Here is a 27,818-nt window from a genome sequence, read left to right as displayed (position 1 = left end):
TCACCCTGGGCTCAACCTCGACAAGACCGAAATCCTCCTCCCCCTTTGCAAGACCTCATACAGTTAATCTTTCTCCGTTTGGTTGAAGGTCAAACAGTCATCAGTTTGATGTGTGTGAAAAGCCTGGGCGTTGTCCCATGTGATTTTCACAGTGGTTGCTACTTCATGCTCAACGACATTACAATGATTTCTTTGACCCATACCTCACCATATTCAGACTTTAGTTATCACTTGGCTAGATTATGGCAGTTCATTTCTTGGTGCCATTATAGAAATTAAAGACATTCTCCAAATAGAAGAATAGTGTTGGTTACTGAAACCCAGTGCCATACCTATACAACAGTTATTTTACTTGGACCAGATCAGATTTTCGTAATTCATTTTGGTGACTATTAAAGAGTTATTTAACCAAATCAAAATTCTGTTATTAATTACTCACTGTCATGTTGTTCCAATTCCCTGAGACCTTTGTTTGTTTTCAGAACACAAATTGAGATAATTTAGATGAAATTCTGACCCTATATTGACAGCAATAGCCTCGTGATAGCATTCATTGTGACTACAGTGGTAGGAATGGGCGATATTGCAAAAACAATTATCACAATATCCTGTTTCACATCATTTGACATCAATAATTAAAGAATATTTTTTAAATAATACATTTAGGAATATAAGGATTTTTTTAGTTTACTAATATAGTTAACTTTTAATAATCAAAAATAAAAATATTTGATCAAAATATCTGATCTCTTTATAATAAAATAAACATAAGTATTAAAAAGACTCTTAAACTTGATAAAAATAAAAAATAAAATGTTACAAAGTGTGTGCAATCATAAAGTCCAAATGCTGAACAATCAAAGCAAGCATTAAGGTGTGAAAAATAATGATACAGAAAACCTCAAACGAAAAAAGAAATTATGATAATCAAATCTGAGCTTTCAAGTAAAGGAACTAGCCGTCACTATTCAAATACATACAGTACATACATACTATTTACTTAGTATTACAGATTGTGAAGTTGGTTGACTACATGAAATGAAAACAGAAATCCACTTTGGTGACGCGCTTACATCCTTTTGTATTTATAATCTCCTCACTTTTGCTAGCCACCGAACTCATTTTTGCGTGTGTTGTTATTCTGACCTGAAGTGACAAGCACTAGCAAGTGGTTTCCTTTCCCTGCCATCTTTCTGTAACTAGGCAATCTAACACTTAAACTTAAACTAGCACTTTCTCAGAGGATGACAAACGGACAAACCATTGCTGTAGCTCCGATGCAAGTTTATGGAAAAAAGTATAAACCGCTGCATTGTTTGGGTGCGCCGTTTTTGTCTGAGGTAATTAGTCTGCCATTATTACTGAAATCTGTACATTTCATACAAAATGTGAAGCAGATTGGTTAATTATGCTTAATGAATCACGATGCGCTCATGGCATTCAGAAAAGTTGAGATGTTTTCAACTAAATGCACCTGGAAAATGCTTGTGCCTCACCTGTGCGCTGCTTGCAAAACATGTGCGCATTGCTCCCATATGCAAGTTGCACGCCTCCATTGAAAATGATAAACCCTAAGCTTATTGGCATGCCTTCCAAGTACGTGCTCAGCAGCCACATTTTGATAAAACTTAAGCGCTTCATACCAGATCTTAATACCAAACATTTTTTATCAATATTGGCAATGGTGTTCGTCCATTAATACAGATACTAATACAGATTTTATAGGCAAGCCCTATTCAGTGGCTCATCATACATGTAATCAAACAAAGCTCCAAGAACAGTTTTGTGCACATTTTTAACAGGAAATATGATGCATGCATATTGCGCTGCTGACACTAACACCAATACATCATCTTGCCCGTAGTAAAGGCAGATCCTGATCTGACAAGAAAGAAAAGAGTTTTTGTTGCACAGAAGTGTTTTTGGAGCTTCCTATGACTACACTTGAATCACTGAAGTCACATGGAGTGCGACACATGGAGTGCAATGGAGTGCTTAGACTGTTTTTGGTTAAATTTCTGGACTTTTGGTTCAACTTTGAACTGCACCATTGCTGAAGGGTCAGAGAACACTTATATTTCATCTAAAATATTTAAATTAGTGTTCGAAGATGGAACAACACAAGTGTAATTAATAAAAACTTGTCATTTTTGGGTGAACTTACACTTGAAATGCCTTAGCTGTGGATTTAAAGAGATAGTGCCCCAAAATTACATTCTGTCATCACTTACTCAATCTTAACTTGTTCAACCATCACAAAAGGTGATGCACTGAAGAATTTTGAAAACCGGTAACATACATAGTATTTGTTATTTACCATTCCAACCGATTTGAATTATTACATATTTGATTTCCATCTGGTTCATGGTGAATCGTTACATCCCTTCCCTAAAGACCAAGTGCAGCCATCCCTTTTTTTCCAGCTTCAGTCCAGAATTTTTGTTTCGGTGCATTCCAACTGTTTCGGTGCATTCCAACTTTTAAATAAATTCATAACTTTAGCATCATGTCATTGAACCTGGTTAACTTTTTGTTATGATTTAATATCAAACCCAATTGGCTGCAGTGTGGTTTGAGTAAGAAAACATTTTCCAGGAAAATCAAATGCAAGGCATAAGCACCCTGTTAACTCCACATGGCCCATTTGACCATAATTGATAGCTCTGTTTTTGACTTTGCCTGGTTGTCTTAACTGAGAAGCTCTCCCTCTGTATTTGTTCACTGCTGTCTTCTTTGGTACTGTGTGGGTGGTGGAGGGTTTTGGTTCTCATGTAGTCTTCCTTCTCTCCGCTCCTGACAGAAATGGAATAAAGGCAGCCTATTGTGGGTTGAGCTATTACCTGATAACAGGCTGTCATTTTAAAACCATTTTGAAGTCATTTGCCGCTCTTTGTAGTGCCATTGTAGTACCACTTGCGTTCCCACTCATCCCTCCCTCGGTTTCCCCTGTCGCATGCAATCCTTCCCTGCTCTGCCGCTGGAAGACAAGTCCTTATATAACTGATTAAGAAAAGTACTCCATCACCGTCGATTAGAGCTGAAAAGCTGACTCAGAAGAATCGCCGTTATCTTGTTTTTTTCTTTTTAACCTGCTCAGAACTAAGAAATTACGTTTAGAGATGGGAATTTTTCATTTAGTAAGCACATATTGTAAATCACAAACTTTTACATTTACTTAGTGAACGAAGCCCAAGCAGCTTACAAATAAGGATGAGAAATAATCTGTTTATCGTACAGAAGCTGATAACATTAGCACGGTGGAAAAAAAAACTAGAGCAGATGTCCTGTTAGAAATGTCTAACAGAATCTTCTAAGTGTGTTAATGAGTTAATTTATGATTATGAATTAATTGTTCCCGGAAAAGGTGTTTTCAGCCTTTGAATTAAAATATCTCAAGATTTTAAAAGTACTTGTTTAAGTAAACATTTAAAGTGATTATTTAAGTAAAATCTGAATCACTTCTGAAATATTGATGTTTATTTTCTGTGAGCAAAATATATTTGAACACCTAAAACCACAAAGCAATTAATCATAAATTAAGGTATTGTCATTTAATTCAAAACAATTTTACTAGATATTTTTCAAGACATTTCTGCACAGCTTAAAGTGACATTTAAAGGCTTAACTTGGTTAATTAGGTTAACTAGGCAGGCTAGGGTAATTAGGCAAGTTATTGTATATTGAAAAAAATTGGCCTAGAAGGGCTAATGATTTTGACCCTAAAATAGTTTTGAAAAAAGTTTAAAACTGCTTCTATTCTAGACAAAAGAGAACAAATAAGACTTTCTCCAGAAGAAAAAATATTATCAGACATACTGTTAAAGTTTCCTTGCTTTGTAAAATTTCCTTGCTTTTTTAAAAATTTAAAAATGAAAAAAGGGGGTTTAATAATTCTGACTTCAACTGTATATTTGTACACACACACACACACACACACACACACACACACACACACACACACACACACACACACACACACACACACACACACACACGCGCGCACACATGCACACACATGCACACACACACGCGCACACATGCACACACATGCACACACACGCACGCACGCACACTCAGATATTACTAAATGTTATTCTGTATATAAAATATACCATTTTTAAATCAGTATCCAGTAGACGTTTATAATAGATATGGTTGCATAATCTGCATGAATACATTTTTTTTGTTTTGGAAGCTTTTAAATTGTACATCATTTAAAAAACATCATTGGATGTGGAATAACATTTTTAATAATAGATGTATTACAAAATTATAATTTTAATAATTCATAATATTTACATTTTCTTTGATCAGTTAAACTGATTGTTGCAGTAAATGTAATAAAGTATTTAAATATACATGTATTAAATGCAATTCATGTTGGATTTAATACTTGATGTTATTAAAAAAAAGTTAGAAAGAAGATTCACAATAAACAGTTGTATTCTGAATCACCTGTAGAGACGTAAGTACTAGGTATGCTTTCTCAAAGTATATTAGCAAGCTCGCACAGACGAACACAAAGCTCTTTGTGCCTCTCTCACACACACTATATACATATACATATACATGTGCATGTTAAAAGCAAAATATACTTTAGGGTTGAATCATTCTAGCTGGATGGCCAGCAAATTGAGCACAGTGTTAAAATGACAAGAACAGGAATTGCACAGCATACAGAAAGGTAGGCTCCAGCTTTCTTATGCTGTTAAATCTGCATGACTGGGTGGATGTGGAGATGTGGACAGTGAAGCATAACTGGTCCGCAAACACTTCCTTCAGGTTCCTGCCTAACTTTTACATGAACATGTGGGGAGTTGGCACCTCTTAGAGCCGAAGCTTTGGTTAAATTAGATTTCTTTAACTAAAAAAAAATCTTCTGAAATGCTATCCTGCAGGGTTGCTGACATACGACTCTTCTTTGTGGGATCTCTTTGAGTTAATGAAAAACAACAGCATTTGCCAAGAGATTTTTTTTTAGTCAACAGTTAAGACAAATAAACAAAATTTCACCCCAAGCTTTTTCCTGTGGATTTTAAAGGCTGCATTTGATGCTTTCCTATGCCGCCACTTTCATTAAACAGACATTTGTTTGACTGAGTATGCGTTTTATGAAAGCATCTCATTAAAATAGAAAAAGATGTTTTGAGTCAGGTTCCAATAGCCCATCAGGCTCTCGGTATGACAAATAAAACTCACTGTTAGTGCGCCGTGATGTTTTCCTAATCTTTCCCTGAGGTAAACTTCCTTGTCCCAAACAGATAAATCCTCCCATAATCCGTTGCATTTGCAGCGCACATCAACACATTCTGACAATTCTATACACCAGTGACCACAAACACTGGTCTTTTCCATCCTGACCAAATTAAACCCACTCTAGGCTGTTTTGGACAGTTTAAAATCATTTTTTCCTCAATTGCATGAGCCTTTCATGAGCGACACAATCCTGGGGGGAAGCCATCTTGGCCAATCTCCGGGGCAAATTTATCAGCTACTGATCAGCTCATTGACCTTCGGTGCAGTACCACGGTATTTCAAGGACTGATGTCCCATGAAAAACAGGTTTTTGAAGAATGCCATGGCGATATAAAGACATTTTATGAGAAGGCCCGGTACTTTATGACTGGCAATAAAGAAAAGGGAAACTCGGCGGAAAGCTTTTTCTCAGCAAAACCGGAGGCAGGGAGAGGTAATTATCTGGCTCAACTTTTCTGCTGTTACTTACAATGTCTTGGGGGCCGGGAGAGCTGATAGATATCGCTATACTCCGTGTTGAGTCAAAATGACGGGGGGACATTTTACTCGGGAACAAAGGGAGCCTCATTTCACTGCCGCTGTCTGAAAGGATAGCATGTGTCTGAACCGGGAGCCATGCACACTGGAGACCTGGGAGTTCATCTCATTTCGGCCTTGTGTTCTCCTCTCTCCTCAACCCTTTTCTTCTTTGCACTCGTGCTGGACTCCTGAGGACTACAGGCCCTGTGGCTGCTTGTTTGGAGCGATTCGTTTAGTCTCAGTCAGATGCATACATCTCATATGTGTGTTTCTGATGATCGGCTTTTTAATGTTGGAAACTTGAGCAGTTATAAATCACAGTGGTCATGGTGGTCTTGATGTGATGTACATGAAGAGGAATGCTGTTTTTTTCCCCTCTGGTAGTTGTTTGTGTTTTTTGATGTTCTCAACTAGATTGTAAAAAAGCTTTTAGGGTGTATACTTAACCTTATTTTCACTTGAACTGTGCAGTTACATGTGCAGAGATGTTTAAAATATTTTTTGATGGACAGAACATCTACATTACCTGACAAAAGTCAATCCCAGTTGTTAGAGCAACAAATAATAACTTGACTTCTAGTTAATCATTTGGAAAAGTGGCAGAAGGTAGATTTTTCTGATGAATCATCTGTTGAACTGCATCCCAATCATCACTATACTTTGGACGATGTATTGGAACCCACAAGGACCCAAGATTCTCAGAGAAATCAGTCAAGTTTGATGACAGAAAAATCATGGTTTGGGGTTGCATTCAGTATTAGGGCGTGCAAGAGATCTGCAGAGTGGATGATGACAACATCAACAGCCTGACGTATCAAGACATTTGCGCTGCCCATTACTTTACAAACCACAGGAGAGGGCAACTTCCTTAGCAGAACAGCACTCCTTCTCATACTTCAGCCTACACATCAAAGTTCCTGAAAGCAAAGAATGTCAAGGTGCTCCAGGATTGGCCAGCCCAGTCACCAGATATGAATATTATTGAGCATGTTTGGGGTAAAATGAAGCAGGCATTGATGATGACTCCAAAGAATCTTAAAGAACTCTGGGAGTCCTGCAAGAACGTTTTCTTTGCTATTCCGAATGACTTTATTAATAAGTTATCTGAGTCTTTGCAGAGATGTATGGATGCAGTCCTCCAAGCTCATGGGAGTCATACACAATATTCAGTTTTTTTCCACTGCACCATGACTTTATACTCTATACTGGACATTTTTTTCTGTTAAGTGACAAGACTTTTGTCTAAGCAAAGTCAGACCTTACTGTCCTGATTAAATAATTAAAAACCAAGGCATGATACTCATTTTGGTAAAATATGCATAATCTAGAGGTCTTTGCCTTTCATATAAACCTCTTCTATACCAAATGATCAACTAGAAGTCACGTTCATATTTGTTGTTTTTAAAACTTGGATAGACAACACTATTTTTGTCAGGTAGTGTATGAACATAAATATGAAATAAGTTGAATCAGGTCAGAATTGCAATACTGAGAGGTAAAAATACTGTTAAGTTGCTTTGGTGTGTAAATGAGATGTAAGTAGACCAATAAATACAATTTGTTGTTTACAAACATGTAATGCTACAGTTGTACATTTGTCTTTACAACAGTAAATTAGGTCTGTTATTATTTCAAATTAAACAGAAATTTTATTTTGATATGCTGTCACAAAGACATTTGTGATTCAGTATGTACCATACAAGATTTAATTAAAGATTGCCGTTAAATAAAATACTAAAAATAACTACTAAAATGCGCTACCTTTGATTTTTTTATTCACAATTTGCCAAATTGTATGATATTTCACTTTACATGGCTAATTCCTTTTTTATGGCTTGCTTGTCTTGTTATTTTTTTCAGTGACTGCAGATATCACAGGACACTGTAAAAAGAAAAAAAATATGACAATTCCTTTTTTTATTGAACTGTCCAATTAAAGCTCATTTTTCTTTTTTTTGTAGCAAAGTGTAAAGAAAAAATCACTAACTACCTATTTAAGTAGATTATAATAATCAACCACTTTCTGCTATGATAAGCATACGTATTCAAATAAAGTCATTGTCATTCTTCTGAGTGACAACATGCCCTCTTACATGGCTACTAAATGTGAATATTTAAGAATTCTTATTAAAATCCCATAATTAATAACTTCTTTTTTAAATATTTGATGTGCTTTTTACCCTGAGACCCTCAACGTTGTCAGTCAGCAATGTTTGCTCTAGTCAAACATATTTTTAAATATTAACCACATCTTCATCATTTGTCTGATTAAACACTCCAGTGCTCCACCAGTGGACATTAAAACTGGACAAGCAGCAATTTACTGCGCTGCATACAGTATTCAATTTTTTTTATAGGAATACCATGCAATTCAATGCAAAGCAATCCAGACCCTACTTAGTGGACAAGTTCCTCTGTCTCCTTTTTGATGTATTTGACAAAACAAGATTTGCTATCATGCCTGTATACAAACTATTTGGTGCGTTGTTGTTGAGTGGATGAATAGAGTTTGTGAACTTTGCGCAGTTTGGCTAAAACTAGAAGCATTGAGGCTGGAGCAGATGGAGAGGCGACCATTTAGCAAAGCACTTTTGATGATTATCTAGTGTTTTTTGGAAAAAGTAGCTGGTTGTTGGAAAAGCAGCACTATTATGAAACCAGCTGCGCTTCTGTCACACTATTTAAAAGTGTAGTTAAGTTTGTGGCATGTGAACTACTTTCTGCCAGCACTGAGTTTAGTATGGATTGAACTTGGCTGTCATGTTGATCATGATTAAAGCATTTTCAATTGGACACTCTAAAACCCATGTGGTTTTTTTTCATCGGGATCAAAAATGTTCCACGCAATTAAATGCCATCTCGCCATGCATAAATCAGAGTTGTGGTTTTATTGGCGCTAAATACCCACAGCACATTCGAATGCGTTCAAAGTCCTGTCATCAGTTAAAACGGCAACAGTGTCATTTCAGAGCTTCAGTCTCTCTGCCACATGCTCATGCCCACAATCTGGAAACTGGCCAACACCGTAGCAAGCTTTCATTATACAACGGTCTTTATTTATTTATATATTTGGAATTGAACACCATGTCTGATTAATTAGCATCCAGATTTCTGTGCAGTGGCTTTTAGCTTTGAAAACCTCATGAAATCTAAATTAGGCTTCTGTAGCTATTAGTTCATATGTGTTGGCTTAAAGGCCATCTGTATGTTAAGGTTCTCATTAACATGGATATTTTTGTCATATAAAATGATCTTTCTACACCCCTGCAGAATCATTGGTAACATCTTTTCAAAAACATATCACATTTTCAATCTCAAAAGTATTGTTTTCTAACACAAACATTACTGTAGCAGTGGTAATTGATAGCAGTGCACTAAGGTAGCACCCTTATGATTTACTATCATCATGATATTATTATTTTATTTGTATTTACTGTATATACTATTATTGTACTTAATGAGCTTTTATTATTTGTAATAGTATTATTTAAGTTGTCATTTTAATATTACATTTGAATGTTTTGTGCTTTTGTTGTTTGTTTGCAGAAATATAGGTTATGTACTAATGAATTCATTCATTCATTTTCCTTCAGCTTAGCCCCTGATTATTAGGGATCATCACAGTGGAATGAACCACCAACTATTCAGGCACACTGCAAAAAATGCTTTTCTTACTTAGATTTTTTGTCTTGTTTCAAGTCCAAATATCTACAAATTCTTAAATCAAGAAGCATTTTCTAGACAAGCAAAACATATTGTCTTGTTTTAAGAAATAATATGCCACAACGAAGTGAGTTTCTCCTTAAATCAAGCGAAATAATCTGCCAATGGGGTAAGCAAAATAATCTTGTTTTTCGATTTGTGAGAAGATTATTTTGCTTACCCCATTGGCAGATTATTTTGCTTGATTTAAGAAAAAACTCACTTCATTTTGGCATATTATTTCTTAAAACAAGACAATATGTTTTGCTTGTCTAGAAAATGCTTCTTGATTTAAGAATTTGTAGATATTTGGACTTGAAACAAGACAAAACATCTAAGTAAGAAAAGCATTTTTTGCAGTGCATATACTGCAACTCAATACTGGAAAACAGCCATACACTCTCACATTCACTCACACTCATACAGTATGGCCAATTTAGCTCATCCAATGCATCTATAGCACGTCTTTGGACGATGGGGGAAACTGGACCACCCAGAGGAAACCCATGCGAACACAGGGAGAACATGCAATCTTCTCATAGAAATGCCAACTGGACCAGCCGAGACTTGTAAAAATGACCTTCTTGTTGTAAAGCGACAGTACCATTGAGCCACTGTGCCGCCCTAATAAACATGATTATTTAAAAAATATTCAGTTATGTGATTGAAAGTTTAATCTTGCAGCTCATTGTAGATCTGCCTTTATAATTATTGTTAAAGCATTTCAGCCCCATGGAGAAAGGATTGTTATAATTTTACTTCTGCAAGCTGACTGCACTCTATAGATATTTCTAAAGGCGACGGAATTCTGTGGCAGCTGCCATTGAGATGAATGGAAATAACAGAGGGCTCTCTTCAGGTATTTTAGATCTTCTTGCCACCTGCTCGGCAGACTAGTAATATCAAGTTGAAAATTATGGCTTTGCTCAGCTGTAAACCTAAATAATATTGTACACAAAAAGAACAAGCTCTTCAATATGTTCCACACTGTGTGTCAATAAAAAAAATATGCTGGGAAAGAAAATTGCAGATGTCTGTTTCAGAGCATCTGTAGACTTTTGAACGCCTGTTCACAAGTTTTTCTCTATAAATATGCTGGGTTGTGACAACATAATGTTTTTTATCTTGTCATGAGAATCAGTACCATGCAAATTTAGCAATTTTGGACTTTTAAATTAATGTGTTGTGAACCAGAAATATGTAAGACAACATATTGCCTTTAGACTGTGGATGCTGATGAATGATTAAATATCGATAACTATTTAAAGCAATACACCTTATTAATGGTTTATTTCGCACAGATGCCATTAATGTGCATGTCTCTGAAGCACATCTGGCTCACGTGCAAAACATGCACAGCTGGTGAGTTTAATTTGTTTATCTGAAACAGCTTAGCATATTTCTTCTAACTCAAGAGGACATTTAGCTCAGGAACATAATATATAAATACAGACATTTCGTCCATACATAAAAGGAGGTGAAGTGGGCAAATAACTAAATGCCATGTCTTTAACATGCCATGGACATTCATGAGTAAACGTTGACCTTTTCACATTCTCAGACTATTTGTTCACATGGATGAACACATGCAGCAGTTGCCAGTGTGCAAATCTAAGATGGTGCTTTTGGCACATTGTATTTTAGTTATTATATTTATCATTAAATGGTTCTATACCTTTTTTCCACAATCATAGAAGCATTTTTTACAGTAAAACATATTCTTTTGCGTGTGAATGTTTCTGTTTTGAGTCGTTTGTACATTTTCATGCCAATGAAGTGCATGCATATTTTACTAAAAAAATGAAAATTTACTCACTGTTAAGTGATAAAAGTGGTTCGAATCCTTAATCAGTGTTTTTTATTCTGTTGAACACAAAACAAAGTATATTGAAGAAAAATTAAAACATGTAGGACAGACTCAGTGATACCTGTTACATTACAGCAAAAAGGTTGCTGGTTCGAGTCTAGTTGGAGTTTCTGTGTGGAGTTTGCATGTTTTCCCTGTGTTTGTATCTGGATGCTCTGGTTTTCCCTACAGTCCAAAGCATGCTTGTCAACATTGGGATAGGAAAATAGGAGATATGCCCCATTCACTCTATAACTTCAACATTCTGATTAAAGAGCAGCAAATGAGTCTCTCATTTAGATTTTTCTCTTTAAAATGCACACATCTAACGTTATATTGAAAGCATTCAATTGCTTTTCTAAGCTTTTATGCTCATTTAAGACAAAATTAGTTGTGTTTAAAAGAAAAACCCACTAAGATCGACATCTTTAGCTGTTATCATTATTAATTTTTTGTTTATGTCTGTTTAAACACAAACCCAAAATATAGACTTTTGCTTCATTTCAAATGGCATGTATGTAGAATCTGTTTGAGAAACAGCATCTATTTTTCACCATGGAATGCATCAGTTGACAGTCACACACTCTACACACTCAAAAAGTATATTTTTTTACTTGTTCAAACTACTTAATTAAAATTAGCTGAAACAACACAATTCTTAAGACTTCATTGGAATAACTTTATATACATAAATTTGTTAAAGTGTTAAGTTAACTTAATCAATTTGTGTTGGGACAACATGAATGAATTGTGTGGAACCCTGTATTTTTTACAGTGCTTGAACTGACTGTTTTGAGAATTGCATAAGAGGAGCAACAGTGCCTGTAATGGAAAGGAAGGGAACCCCTCAATTTTTATATTTATTTCAAAGTGTTTTCTTGCCTTAATAAAATGAAATCACAGAACAGATTCACATTTAAGACCAAGGAGCATCCCCTGGTGTTTCGGTGGTATGTGTTGCATATAGGGAGGATTAGCTCTTTTATGTCTATTGCTCCCCTTCATAGAAAGATTGCAAATTTGGGAGAAATATGGGAAAATTTTACCTTTACGGGATGATAGCGGGATAGACTGTAAAATATGGGAGAATCCCTGGAAAAATGGGAGGGTTGACAGGTATGGTCCAAAGACATGCTGTATAGGTGAATTGGGTAAACAAAATTAGCTGTAGTGTATGAGTGTGTGTGTCAATGCGAAAGTGTATGTGTGTTTTCCAGTACTGAAACCAAAATTCCATCTTATACCAAAATCTTTGGTTTTAGGTGAGCTATACCTTTAACAATGACATCCATACTTTTAACCAATCATTGCTTGCCGTCTTTAACAATTTGTGTCATTTCACTGAGAAGTTGAAAGTTCACATCACACTGTTTCCAAAAATCACAACAACACCTTAAGTCAAATAGTTCATGCCAAAACGGTGCAATTTTTTAAAATTCTGAACGTGGCATAAGGCTAAATTATCTGTTTGTTGAGACTTGGGAGTATATTTATGTAAGAGTTTAACACCTCAAGTGTTTATTCATTGTATTTAAATCAAATAATGGTTTTTAGCAGCTCCCTTCGGTGTAGCTCTTTGTTTATAATATTTGCTCTTGACTCCAGTCTGGCCAGACACACTGCCAGTGGCCAAACAAAATAAAACCTTGAAACCTCACCAAAACATCAGCGAAGCCAGCATGGATCCCATTGGCCAAATTGGTTATAGTCAAGGGAATGTTTCCCTGACAACAATTTTTGTAAATGCTAAAAACAAAAACAACACCATAGGGCGAACGATAGCCAAAAATGCAGATTTAAAAGAAGCTCATATATTTTCATGCTGGTTTGCAGATGTCTTTTTTTATTTATTGTTGAAGGCTTTGGATTCTAATAACCCAGGCCATCACTCATATTTTTTTCATTTGACTTTCTTTCACCAGCCTCTGTTCTCGCTTATTTTTTCATTTGTCTAGGAGATGTGATCCCCGGAGGTATGACTCTAAATGAGAGCGTACCTGCATATCATTACATCATTCCCCAAGTAGTCCAGTATGACACGGGGCCGGCGTCCCATTTAAGCACCCTTTCCCATAATTCATCGGTGCTGGGCTCAGCATCTGACTGAATCCGTTAGTCAAGGGCTAGAGAATCGAGCTGAGATTGCAAGTGCTAGTGATTCAGAGAGAGTTAGAATGGCTAAAAATCTCACCAGATAAACCAATCCTCAAAGCCTGTTACCTTGAGGGGAAAAAATAAAAAAAATCCAGCCCTCCTAGAGTGCAGCGACAGCCACTGTGGTTAATAAAACAGGTACTCTGAGGTGCACAAATCAGCGGATTTTTCTTCTTTCCCCTGCTGTCTTGGACAAATCCAGTGAGCCATCAGACTTCCAGTGTCAATTTACTTTTTTTCCAGTCCTCACTGCGGAACAATCAAGCTCAACAAGCAATAGATAGCAATAATGTAATCATAAAAAGCCCACTCTAGACTCTGAGATCTTGACTCTTGAGCTTCTGTTTTTGTTAGGTTTGTTCAGATGTGTCATCTGGGGCACAAGTTCCCCCCAAGCCAGTGCACAATTGCTTATGTTTTGATGAAGTGATGTTGGGCAGATTGTGGAAGATATTTCTGCAGCCAGGCAGATCGAGAGTTTCCTGCCATTAGTGGGTCTGTGAAAATTTTCTTCATTATCATTATGGAAAATAGTAGTGCTTCATGCATCATGTTTGAATGGGGGAAAAGAGGGAAGATGGATTTATTGAATCTCCCAGAAAGCAATCGAGCTGTTCAGTTTGTAGTCCTAAATCTTGGAAGAAAAATATCATTCAAGTTATTCAGAATTTCAAACGCATTATTATAAACACAATTTTGATTTATGAGTAAAATAAGGAGTAATCTTCAGGAGACTTGCACATGTTTATGCTACAGCACAGTCTACTATTTAAAGAAAGACTTGAGCTTTGTATTGTGGCACAGTAGCTTGGTGGAAGTGTCCATTATAAGAGGGGTTCACTGTGGTCCTGAAGAACTGAAGTGTATGTGAAGTGGGGCCTTAGTTTGCTGCTTTTAGCTGACAGGAGTTGTGTTGTTTTTTCAGAGCATGAACAAATGTGGGACCACATCCACATTTGTTACAGTACGTTGCCAATTATATTTAAACTAAACACATTTAAAAAATGTTAAGCTTATAAAGTTTTAGTTTTTAACATTTAACTCTCAATGCATGAAGAGAACTCCCACACAAAATGTGAGAATTGCAGTCATCTGAACAAGTAAATAGAGAGCTGGGCTACAATGCAACAAAAACAAACTTACATGCTTTTAACTGAACATCTTGTGACATCAATTAATATTTAATCTTTATTTCATTTATACAGTGACAAATATGTGCAGCGTTAAATCTAATTATATTTTTAGTTAATGTTTTTGAAAGCTACTGTTACATTCACAGTAACAGTAGTGATCCTGAGGTGATCCTGAGGTGTTCCCAGGACAGCAGAGAAAGACATAGTCCCTCCAGCGTGTCCTAAGTCTTCCCCGAGGCCTCCTCCCGGTAGGTCATGCCTGGAACACTCTCTAGTTAGGCATCCAGGAGCCATGGAAAACAGGTGCCCAAGCCACCTCAGCTGACTTCTCTCGATGTGGCAGAGCAGCGGCTCTTCACCCTATATATAAGGGTGCACCCTTCTTTACCACAATGAGCTGGTACATTGACTGGGTAAGAATTTTTCTCCAACCTGGAAAAAAACAAGGGGCCCCACACTGGAGCTAGGCCTGGGGTTGGGGCTTGTATGGAAGTGCTTGGTGGCTGGGTTTTTTCCCACGAACCTGGCCGGGCTTAGCCTTAAGGAGCAATGTTAAACCATCCTCCTGCAGGAGTTACTTAATGAAAAAAGTAACTAATTACCAGGGAAAGTAACTATTGTGTTACTTTAAAAAAAATCTAATTTGTCAAATGACTATAAAATAAATGTGCACTACACTAATTGTGTACACAATGTGACGTAAGGTGCTTCATTAGATTAGAATTATTTGTCACCGACACAGAGAGACTCTTTTTTGCTGGGCATAAGTTACAGAAAACATAAACATTCGTGCCTTTCACCTCAATGAGGTAAAAGTAGTGCTGTTTGCAAACACTACCTTTGAACTTGTTGGATTTGTCATCGTCTGACTCCTTATTCCCATCACTACTGATGAGTTAGACAACCTAAATACAGCAAACTTCACAAAAGTATTACAGGAGTAGAGTTGAGGTATGACTATGTGGAATTAAAGATGTAGATTGCAAACGTCTCTGTTAAATTAAAAACCTAATTGAAATCCCTAAAGAAAACCACAGTGAATCAGCCTTCTAGACTGGCCTACTAACTAACATCATGAACATATATATTATTTTTGGAGCTCAATTGAGGTCGCTTGCAACTAGCAATTGTGCTGATGTCAATAGAGCATCCGAGGTTAATTTACTCTCTATCTATAAGCTATGTCAAGTAACTCTGAAGTATCGGGGGCAATTTTGCATAGTTCTTAAAATCAACTTTTTCTCACAGCCAAAGAAAGATGCTATATTTAAATATGTAACAGCCGCTACATTTTTGTGATAGGTCTGTCAGTAGCATCATCTCCGTAGGCTCAAAATATTTCATTTTCCCCTCTGCTTGTTTCACATCTCCCAACATTTGAAATCAGCTTAATTTTCTCCCCTTAGTTCGACAGACTCGTCTCAGGCAGGGCTTACATGCTGAGATCCCTGCTTCACAATACTGATGCAATCAGTGGGTGCGCTCGATGCCCAGATAGCTGCTGCTTTTTCTGTCTTCCTCCCTGTCTCCGTCTTGTTCTGTTTCAGGATGTAATTATGTGCAATGTTGGGTTACTTTTGAAATGTAATCCACTACAGACTACAAATTGCAGAAGTCAATTTGTGAGCAGCAACATAATGCTTTAAACTAAAGCTCTGGCCATACGTTTAAGTGCTCTTATCATGGTTATGTTCTTATAGCTAAGGCAAATAAAAGAAGGCATACTTTTTTGTTCAATAATTTATAAATAACAACTACAGTTTTAAGGAATTTATTCTATGTCCTGTTGAAAATGTATGGCTCGTCATGAAAAAGGAGAAACTGATAATGATGACCACTGAATAAACATTTTTTGCGTGTAAAACTTTACCAATTTGTATCAATTTCCAGATGATAAGATATTGTATTGAATGCAAAGTTGCAAAAGTGCGAGGCTGTGTTAAACATGCCTCTGTGTTGCAGGCATCAAAAGGAAAATGTGTTAATCTTTACAGAATACAAGTTATTTGCTCTGTGAAAACACTGGAACGTTTTCTTTGTGCTTTTGACATTTAAATAAAAGTTAAATGTGCCCTATAATGAAAATCTGGGTATACCAAGGAATAGTAGAATAATCCAAGATCAGCATATGTAAATGGGGATATTGTGGGCCTCAGACAGCACTGTTTCCTTGTTCTCATGTAAATTCCCGGTCTACATTGGGCCAATCATAGGACAAAAACAACTGTGACAAGACTCATGGGCCATGCTACTTTAGGTCGTTCATCCAGACCTCACGAGCAGCCATCATCAAAAGAACACTACTGATATGCAGCTCTGAGATCATAAGAAAAGCTCTGAATTCATTAATATGTACGCCTCAGGCTGCTTTTGATGAGTCAAATGTTTTCTAGTGATACAACAATGATCATTTTCCGTCTTTAGCTGTTTTAAGCATATATTTCACTTAATATGTATGTGGGGCTTTTATTTTGAAAACGTGAACCCCAAATTGTTCACTGTGCCCTACTGGGCAACGACCGCACAAGACATGTTTTAAACTTGCCCTAGGATGTAAAATACAAGATTTACAGATTACACACCGATCACTCCGAACGCGTTTTTCTGTTCCAAAAGCGCGAGGCGCACCACACTGCCTTTTTTTATTGAAAAGAAAAAAAGATGTTGCTAGGCAATCACTGATTCAGCTGGGTATTGTGCGAGAGTGTTGCTGTTGATATTGGTATAATTTTAGTATTTAATCATATTGTGAAATTCAAGATTTGTAAGTCATACTGCACCGGATTACTCAAAAGAGCAACCACAAGTCTCTCCTCCATCTTCAAAAGTCTCCATAGTTGTCTTGATAACACAAACACAGCAGGGACCTCAATGGAAACCCCGCCTTTGCTTTCATTTGATTGGAGAATGAAAAGATGCGACTGACGTAGCCTGCTTTTTCTGAGGTTACTTTTTTCAGCTGCAAGCACACAGCAAGCAAGGGCAAAACTTGAGGCACAGCACGGGGTAAAAGGTTTTGATTCATGTCTTTTAAAGCAGTTTTTGAGATAAGTTTAGGAAAATTACCACCTACGCATGCGTAAGGAAATTAATAGGTATTAACGGTGTTCGGTACAAGATTAAAATAGTGTTCTGTATAGGGCGCTTAACTTCAATTCACTGGCAAAAGTAGACATTGTTTTAAGTCTTATTAAAAACCAATGTCAGAATATACTATTATTGTGTTAAACTTGAAGTTAATGTTGTATTTAATAACTTTTTATGAAAGTTTGACATATTATAACTTTACAATCATTTAATTTTTATATCATATAAAAATTAACCCGTATTTATTCAGAGATTGGCTTTAAAAAGTAATCTGTATGGATTGTTGTGTACAGAACATGATTAGTCTACGTTAGGGTAGGTTTAATTGTATCTTTTGTTAATTTATCATGTTTATTGTGAAATTTCAAGAGTATGTTTCAACAAACACTTCTAGACTGCTGAATCGTGTCAAATCAATCCGATCAACTGTCATATTTTCATGCAAAAGTTTTCTTTGACTCTTACCTAAAAAAAAAATAAACGATACATATCTATCACTATCTTTTGTCAAGTTTATTTACAGTTTAGCCTTTATCCACAACAGATCTGGTGAGCAAAATAGGTTAACGTTTCTCTGATGGATTTGTATTAGGGTTGTGAATTAAGGCATACATAGTTTACAGAATAAAACAAAAATGTTTATACATTATATATATATATATATATATATATATATATATATATATATATATATATATATATATATATATATATATATATATATATATATACATACATACATAAAAAAATTTATAAAACAAAATATGTTTTACTTTAAGACAACTATAAATCATAAAGCCACGGAAAATTAAGAAAGAAAACTTTCATTATTTAGGTATGCGATTACTCCATTTTTCTACCCCTAGTCATTGCTGTGCCCAATTTAGTGCCAAAAAAAAAAAGATTAAATTTGTGTCATCGTTATCTGTACAGTCATAATGCTTCATTTTTCAAATAGACTAAGATATGATTTAGCTTATTGATTGTCTATGGTTGAAGGCTGTGTGCAGTGGTCCTGCAGCCTTTAAGTGATGGTGTTAACCTCAGATACTGAATGCTACCTACTCGTTTAATGTATGCAGTGAGGGCACTCTCAACGATTACCATTATTAATGCTATCTATCAGCTCAGCACTTGGCCACTGTTCCATGCAACTCCTGCTTCCCTTACAGTAAGATTATACACGTTTTTATATCGGCGGCTGAGAAAATGGCCCGAGGGCAATCCAATTACGATGCCTCAAAACCTTACTATGTTAACTTTCCCTGAAGGCCACATTAGTTAACAGTTCCCAAGTTGCCACTTGCCATGCGCTAATATGCCATTGTCAGCATGTATTTTAGTTACTTGTTATTCAAAGTCTCTTCGATGCCATCAAACTCGACTGAATTGATTTTGAACAAATCAAGAAACTGATGTAGTCATAGTAAGGTCTATGTCAAACAGGAGTGTACAGGACTTGCATTTGCTAACTCCAAACCACTACCAGTGTGCAGCATCCACTTGGATGACCAGCTATTCGGTGGATGGGGATAATTGGGAGGCCATAACCATAAGGGCCAATGGAGGGACTTTGGCCAGGACACCGGGGTTACACCCCTACTCTTTATGAGAAGTGCCACAGAGAGTCAGGACCTCAGTTTAACGTCTCATCCGAAAGACAACACCCACTGACAGTATAGTGTCCCCTTCACTTTACTGGAGCATTAGGACTCACACAGACCACAGGTTGAGCGCCCCCTGCTGGCCTCTTAAACGCCGCTTCCAACAGCAACCTAGTTTTCCCATGTTGTCTCCCATCCAGGTACTGACCAGGCTCAGCCCTGCTTAGCTTCAGTGAGTAACCTTGGGCTGCAGAGTGATATGGCTGTGGCTCAAATGAAAAGCCAACGAGAATCGTCTTGAAGGGGGCAGGGCATATCAGATACTAGAGAGCATTTGATTGGTCAAGATCTGATGAGAAACAGAAGTATGAGGTGACGTGAATAAAATTGTTACAAGCTTTACATGTTTATATGAGTTTTGTATCTATTAAATGTGTGTTTTGTCACTGTTTTAGATTATATATTAATTGTAAATTAATAAAATATACAGCAAATGAAAAGTAAATAACAATAAGTAATAAAAAATAAAAATAGAAATTATTGCTAAAATTATAATAATTACTAGAATAAAAAGTGCAGATTATTTAAATAAGGCAAATTAGTTGATTAGCCATTTCTAATGGTGTCATATATTTTGCAGTTATTATATTTTGTTCTCTCTAATTAAATAGTAAAGTTTATCTGAGTTATTTATTAAATGATCAATCAATGTTTCTCTCGCGGCTGTGTGTGTGCAGTCAGCTGCGAAAAGGTAATGCAAAAATGCATACAAATAGCGGCAACTTTAGAAAGCAAAAGTCAAATCCAAATCCCAGACATTTTAGGAGATTCTGGAACTACGGCCAGACGCATTTTGGCACAAAAGGCACGTCTCTATGCGTCTGCAGAGCACATTAGATTGTCTGTGTGAGTGTTGATGTGTCTTCGATAGGCATAGGATGATAACCATTTTCAAAGTATACCGCTTTTTTAGGTTTTAAAACCACCAACATCCTAAGTTATGTGTAAGATTTTACATTTATGTTTTTTTTAGGAGAACAGTATCTGCAACAGAAAATATATCCAAAGATGCCATTTTAAATTTTGAAGAAATTTGTTTTTGAAACAAATGAAGTCAGCAGAAGTCAATGATTCATTTGAATTATTTAGTCTGACATGTTTACTGCTCCAAAATATAATATAATATAATATAATATAATATAATATAATATAATATAATATAATATAATATAATATAATATAATATAATATAATATAATATAATATAATATAAAAAATATATTGTTCAAAGAAAGCTGGTTCAAAAAAGATTTTTGCCTTTTACCCAGACATTCAAAAAGAATATATTTCAGAGCAATAATCACAATACCATGAAATCGTGAAACCGTGAGGTTTTTATTCAACGTTATCATACCGTCTTAAACCAGCCCATGCCTATTCTCACGCACACAGAACCAGCGGCACTGGTTGATTGTTCATGAATATTTGGCTTTCTTGGATACAAAAAAGTGTACTAGTATGATAATAATAGTATTATTCATGTCTCACCAACAAATATACTTTGGCGATCGTTATACCTGGGTGGCCCGCCCAATTAAAGTCGAGAAGCACTGGACTCAAACTGCAGCTTGTTTTATTGTTGTGGATAGGTTTTTTTTTAAGATTGTCATACACTAGCATATTAATTATCATCCTTAATGTCCTAAACATCTAACCTCTTTGATGCAATATGATTGGGGCAGATTTGTGGGCAGATAAAGATTTGATCTATAAATATAAATGATTATATTTAGATAATCTAGGCAGATATTCTGAGTTGCCTGAGGGCCTTGGACAAGATTTTTCTGGATGGGTAAATTGGGGATAAATTGGGCCTGGTTTAAAAGTGACCATCAAGCAAAAAAAAAAGCTAATGGATTTTTCAGTGTATATTTCAATGTGACTTTAAAGTTCATTCCTTAATTCTTGTGTCTTCTGCTAACCAGAGTCAGCTTATGAAGAGTAATGTAACCATAAAAGAAAACCCTGGGCCTTTTATAAAATTGCGTACCAACTCAAATGAAGAATGATCTCTTCCCACACATAAATCACTGAGAACTGAGAAAGCTATAAACCTTTTTCACGTTGGAGTATAATTTTCTGGTCCGTATTACAGAATGAAACACTTGTGTTTTTTTAATTAAAATATTCAAGTATGATGTAAAATTAATTGTCTTGCAAAAGAACGGTGACAGAATCTTGCGTTTTTTTATGCATGATTTCACTTCACATCATCACAGTATATGATCCGATTTTGTAAACCTGGCTGCTCAACTATTTATCTCAATAGAAATTCATAGGGTCCTTCAGATGTTTTTTCCGTGAAGGAGCATACTTGACATACTTAAGAGCATTTGTAAAAGCCTGAGCTGTATCTGCATTATAGACACTATTTTCTTTTAACCCCAGCAAATGATCTCGTCTCAACTGCTAATTAAGCATCGAATACAGTTTACAATGAACTTATGCTAATATCAGAGAATAAAAGGATTGCTTGTACTGATCCAGCTGCGATAAAAGTGTAACTTGTTCCATTTTTTATTACATAGTCATGAATGAATTTACAATTGATTTTAGTTTTGAGCTCTGAGATTTAAAAATTTACATGCAAATTCTGTTCGTATTTTCAGAATGTGTGTGTGTTGTTGTGTGTGGGTGGTTTGGTGTTGGGAGGTGGTCTTGTATACCGAGGTGGGATCGAGCAATTGCTGTGAAGTGATTAGATATGTCACTACAGTCTTGCACTCTCACTTGTAATTGGCTCTGAGGACAAGGGGAGGCATGCATGTTCAGCTGCTTATGAAACACTTGTGTGTCTCTTGTTAGCTCTTTTTCTGTTGCTCGAGAGTACAGACTGTTTCTGCCCTGTGGAGATGTCTTTCTTTCTTTGATGTACAGTACAGTATATAGCTACAAAATCTGTTTGTCTGTCTATTAGAGCTGGGCGACTTGACCTAAAATCAAAATCTCGATTAATTGAACATTTTACCTAGATTGCGATTAATGAACGATTATTTTATTTATTTATTTTATTTTTCTGCCCTCTTAGTTCACAGAGAAGTTTTGTACAGTAAATATGCTCATATTACTAGTCAGATGTTTTTGAATGAGCATTGCTTGATTTTAAAATAATTGACGGAAACACACACTATCTACTATCCGTGGTTGTTTATTGAACAACAACGTTGAACAACTGAGATTAAATTACACATTACCTAAAACCAACAGTCAATTTTTCTTATAAAAAGTTAATATAAATAACTAATTATTTTTATTTGTTTTCAAAAGTAGAACATAATATAAAATAAAATAATATTTTAATCAGTGCATTTCTTGCATCTTCTGTAAGCAAATATTTTCTTGTAAATTTTTTTTTTTGTTTTGCAACAGAAAATATGTCGCCTCAAGACATGTACAGTCACATTTTTTAAATGGGTGGTACAGAGTATATTTTTAAGGCTTGGTTGTGTTTATAAGATGCAAAGCAATATTACGTTATTTTTTCATATATCTTAATTTGAATATATACAGCCAGGTATGGACTGGCCATAGGGAACACCGGCCTGTCTGACCTGCTACGGTAATTCTGGCCTGACGCTAGCTCTTTATTTTTTTGAATTCTCTGAAACATAATTAAAATTAAATTGCAAGCACTTCTCTCTTAGTGTCATGTCCTTTGGAAGCTTAAATACAGAAACAGAACATGCTCTGTGGAAATAGCTTTTGGACGGCATTTTAGCTTTCTCTGCTATAACATTACAGCGCCTCTGGCCGTGCTTCTTCGCTGCGCTGAGTGTATACATGTGGTGAATACATGTAACCAGAAGCCCCTGTGATGTCACTAGTCTGTATATATTTTTTTGTAGTGCCCAAACTTAATTGGCTGTAGGCTTTGCTAAGCTAACTCTGTAAAAGCCAATGTCTCCCCTTGCATTGAACTTAGAGTGTATTACATTCAGAGATGTTGTTTATGTTCACACAGATACATTACACATCAACTAAAGTTTAAAATATGATATTGTAGTGGACCACACCTTTAAGATGCGTGCGGGTATGCGGCTGCGCCGAACCATACCCGTGCATTCAACGCCGAAGTATAAATCAGCCTTAACTGAGCTGGGTCACATGACTCCACACATGGTAGGCAAAGTAATTGAAATAATTGACCTGGAAAAATTTGATTGAATATAGGTTCTGAATGTCGATTTTGATAACTTTTCGATTAATCCCCCAGCCCTAATGTCTATTTATCGATATACATAAAGTATAAGCATGTGTATATATGTGTATCCAGATACTGTTAACATCATCTAAATATATTATTGAATTTGTAGATAAACATTTTTTATGTCTGTGTCTTTTAATATTCACTTTTTTTTAAAATGACACTTTCAATAATTTGCTGAAATAATGCAATGGCTTCAACTATTTTATTCATTTTTTTTACAGCTCAGTATTTGATTTTAGTAAGTTTAGACAAAGGTTCACTAGTTTCACTGTAATTTCCCTGCATGTGGCCCACATAATATTTTGGCTGAATATTTTGTTTAACAAAGAGACAAAGAATTGCTGGTTTACTGCCATTTTACTGTGCAAAAAATGCCATCTGATTCTTCCAAATGACTAGATGTGATATTCTGTTTGTTTCCAAGAGAAAGAAGCGGTGTCTATAATTTAATGAATTAGTTTTTTGTTAGGTAGCGCTTTGGAAAAGAAATCGGGATTTTACTTAAGTTAATCAGTCTGGTGTAGCACAGCGTTCAGTGTTCTTTTGTGTTTATTTATTTATTTTCCTCTTTCTTTTCTCTTATCTTTCTTACTTTTTTCCCTCTCCTCTTTATTGCTGCCAAAAAGAATAATGTTTAAGTCCCACAGGAAAATAGGCTTTGAGTAAACTTTTACTCCCACCTTTTTTAACTGACATTTTGCATTACTCTTCTCAATATCTGGCTCCCTTGAAACAAAACAAAAACAATTCCGCTATATAAACTCAATATTCATGAGATCATTTGATTTATTACATGTGATTACATTAAAAGAATAATAAAACAAAGTTAACTTACTGGACACAAATGCAGCAGAACATCCTCAGACTCAATCTATATGCAAAGCACAAAATTCTTCATGTTGCACAATGGTATATAAGCGCCTTCCTGCTGTGCTGTAGTGTCCGCCTTAAGCACCAGCAGCATTTGTCTGCCACCAGCTGTCACAAATCTCCAGCATCTCTTTCTCTCAGACTAGCGCTGTGACGCAAAATCAATAGAGCCTCATGGGTCCTTCCATCACCCCAAATATCTGCAGTGAACGGCTGGTTTAAGGCATTCAATAAAAGAGTCCAGTTGCCTAGAGATGGGTTTGCAGAATGGGGCGGGAGACAAATGACTCTTGCTTTAGATCATGTAAGAGCATGCAAGTAGTTGGGTCGGGTTTAGAGGTCTTGATATGTGGATGACTGATGTCTTTTCTGTCTTTTCCACAGCCATCGACAGTCGGATGCTGATGGAAGGACTGCAGAGGTTTGGTCCCATTCCAACGTATCTTCCAGTGCGATACCAGGTATTAAACGCAGAGTCTGCCTTCTTCTTAAAGGAGGCCAACCAGGACATCATGAGGAACTCCAGCCTTCAGGTTCGTACGGAGCTCTTTTTTATTCAGCAGGCCAGAAAGATGCCATCTGTCAATGCCAGTTATGGACCGATGTATGTGGAACAGCCTGTTCCATCAGACCTTCTAGGACCGGGACTCTTTAACAACCCTTCATCCACATCTCCATCATCCACTTCGTCTCCCGTATTTAATTTTAACTGGAAAGTCCAGACTTTCATTATCAGTGAGCGAATCCACCCTAGTTGGCCAAAGGTTCAGGTTCTCTTCTACGTTGTTGGCCGGGACTGGGATGACTATAGCGCTGTGGACAAGTTGCCGTGTGTCAGGATGTTTGCCTTTCACGAAACCCAAGAGGTACGAGGCACTTGTCGTCTGAAAGGAGAACTTGGGCTGTGCGTGGCTGAGCTGGAGCCATTGCCTAGCTGGTTTAGTCCCCCTAGTGTCATACCAGGTCGACAGAGATCACCTGAGATGGTTGAAGGCACTCCTGTGGAGCTGTACTACATGCTACAATTCACAGACTCTGGGGAATGCAGCTCGGAGGACTCCCGCAAGACTAACTCCATCCGCACTGGGCAACTGGGCCCAGCTGGTTACTTCTCAGGGCCAACACCCATGCGCAGGATTGGCAGCGTTAGACTATTTCAACCACTCTCTGAGCTACGTTTGGACAGCAACTTTGTGGTGATGGTTCCCTCCAGACCTATCAGGCAGAGGGAGACGGTGTCAGCCTTCCTTGCGGTCTCAACCCTTTCATCGGTAGAAATATTCACTCTAAGGTGAGTGATGAATCTGGTTTTAAGTCATATTTTGTGTTTACATAGCAGCCAGTTCAGAAAACTATTGGCAGCTCTGATAAAATTTTTCCTTCAAAAAAATATGGAATTTGGAAGTTGTTGTCAATATCCACTTGGCTCAAAAAAACATGATCTATCAATTTGAATGGGCATGTGGTTTTCTGAGGTAGACCGAGTAGATAAATTGACTATTTCAGTTTATGTTTGGTTCTTGCGTTTTTGTGTGCTCTCAGAATTCATTGCGGTTGACACAAGCTGTGTTTATCATCACTGCATGTGGTCGAGTATGTACAAAGTTCCCACAGTACTAGAAATATCAGGCTATTTCAAAAGTGCTATTTCCAGACCTGAAAAAAACTCACAAATTAATAAAACCTTAAAAGGTCATAGAGAAGTCAGGGAAATTTCTATAGTGTACTTGCTTTTTCTTTATTACCTCAGAAGTTTCTTCTTAGGCTAAAACTACTCTTTGAAACAATGTTCTGTATATGATCATTTTTAAAAAGCCTCCTCTTGTCAAAAGTTTAAAAAAATACCCTAAAAGACATTTGTTTTTTCCTTTTGCATTGTATATTTTTACCATAAGTATAAAAGAATGTCGCCTTACCGCAAAAAAAGTCAAGTCACAGCTTTTTAATAAGACTAAATTAAGTAAATTACAGACTTTGATAAAGTAAATTGGCCATACATAGTGTATGAGTGTGAATGTGAGAGTGTATGGGTGTTTTCCAGTACTGGGTTGCAGCTGGAAGTTGGCGGTTCATGGTTGCGACCCCTGATAAATAAAGGAACTAAGCCGAAGAAAAATGAAATGATCAATTGAACAATTTGAATGGGTGTTGGTCTTGGCAGCATAGACCTGCTACGCTGCTGCTTTGGTTATAATGGAAGTATAGAGGCATTCTACTGTGAGTATACACTCTCAAAAATAAAGGTATGTAAGCTGTCACTGGGGTGGTACCTTTTTAAAAGGTACACATTTATCCTTAAAGGGTCTGTATTGGTACATCAAAAGTATATGTTAGTACCTAAAAACATTTAAGAGGAATGTTTTTTTACTTTTTTACTTTTTAGGTACTAATATGTTCCCTTGAGGTATTAATATGGACCTTTTAGGTACAAGTTTATACCTTGTGAAAAGGTAGCACCCCAGTGACAGCTCGCGTACCTTTATTTCTGAGAGTGGATTCACAGACATGCAGTCTGAGAATATAACACACTGCTCCTTCAATAATAAACATGTAACCCCCAGATCTAAACATACTTTAGATGGAGCTGGGGCTGAGGAGGGTATCCAAGGAAAATGAATGAATGAATAAAAGCATGTCATCTTTCATTTCCCTCCAAAATATCCTGTTGCATGAATAGGCAAATAGGCGGGTCAACAAAAGCCAGTTTTTTTAGCCATTTTTAAGTGTGCATATTTATCTATACTAGGGATGCACCGATTTGATACATGGATTGGATATCGGTTTGATACCGCTTATTTGGTACCAATCCAAATTTGATCTTGTTTGTACGCTAAATTCTGTGGAACTTATAAGCCAACAAAAGCCATAAAGGTAGCCTAATATAAGGCACTAGAAAGTTGTCCTGTAGGCCTCCTACTGTATATCCCAAATGTTCTGAAGCCATTGGATAGTTTAATGTTAAGTACAGCTGAATATCCAAATGCTTAAATCATGTTGACTTCAGCACTTCCCTCTACTGCGTATGTCAATCGTTCTTCATTCATTCACAATTCAAACTGCGTGTCGCGTTCGTTTATGACAACACAAAACTCTCCAAGACTATTTGTTAATATTAGTTTAAATAACCAGTGGATAAATGCATTTAGTTTTGCATTAAATGGGTTCATTTTGACCTGCAAAAAAGAAAAAAAAGGTATCAGGATCCAATCTGTATCTCATAATTACTCATGAATTTGGTATCGTATCGGTTTCAAAAAATGGTATAGGTGCATCTCTAATCTCTACATTCTCATTCATTCATTTTCTTATTGGCTTAGTCCCTTTATTAATCTGAGGTTGCCACAGCAGAGTGAACCAACTTATTCAGCATATGTTTTACG

At 36.4% G+C, this 27,818-nt stretch overlaps 1 protein-coding gene across 1 annotated transcript in view; it reads left to right on the top strand.

The window, feature by feature from the left end:
- si:dkey-112m2.1 overlaps nucleotides 1–27,818 on the top strand; it is a 241,373-nt gene that overhangs the window by 50,851 nt on the left and 162,704 nt on the right. The window contains exon 2 of the mRNA XM_087301071.1: nucleotides 24,823–25,729. Coding sequence (XP_087157197.1) covers nucleotides 24,823–25,729 — 907 coding nt within the window. The remainder of the gene's footprint in view (nucleotides 1–24,822; nucleotides 25,730–27,818) is intronic.

Source organism: Danio rerio, chromosome 21 (assembly GCF_052040795.2).
Source record: "Danio rerio strain M-AB ecotype USA chromosome 21, GRCz13ab, whole genome shotgun sequence".
NCBI lineage: Eukaryota > Metazoa > Chordata > Actinopteri > Cypriniformes > Danionidae > Danio > Danio rerio.
Note: the sequence above shows the minus strand (reverse complement) of the source record. Positions and strands in the feature narration are given on the sequence as shown.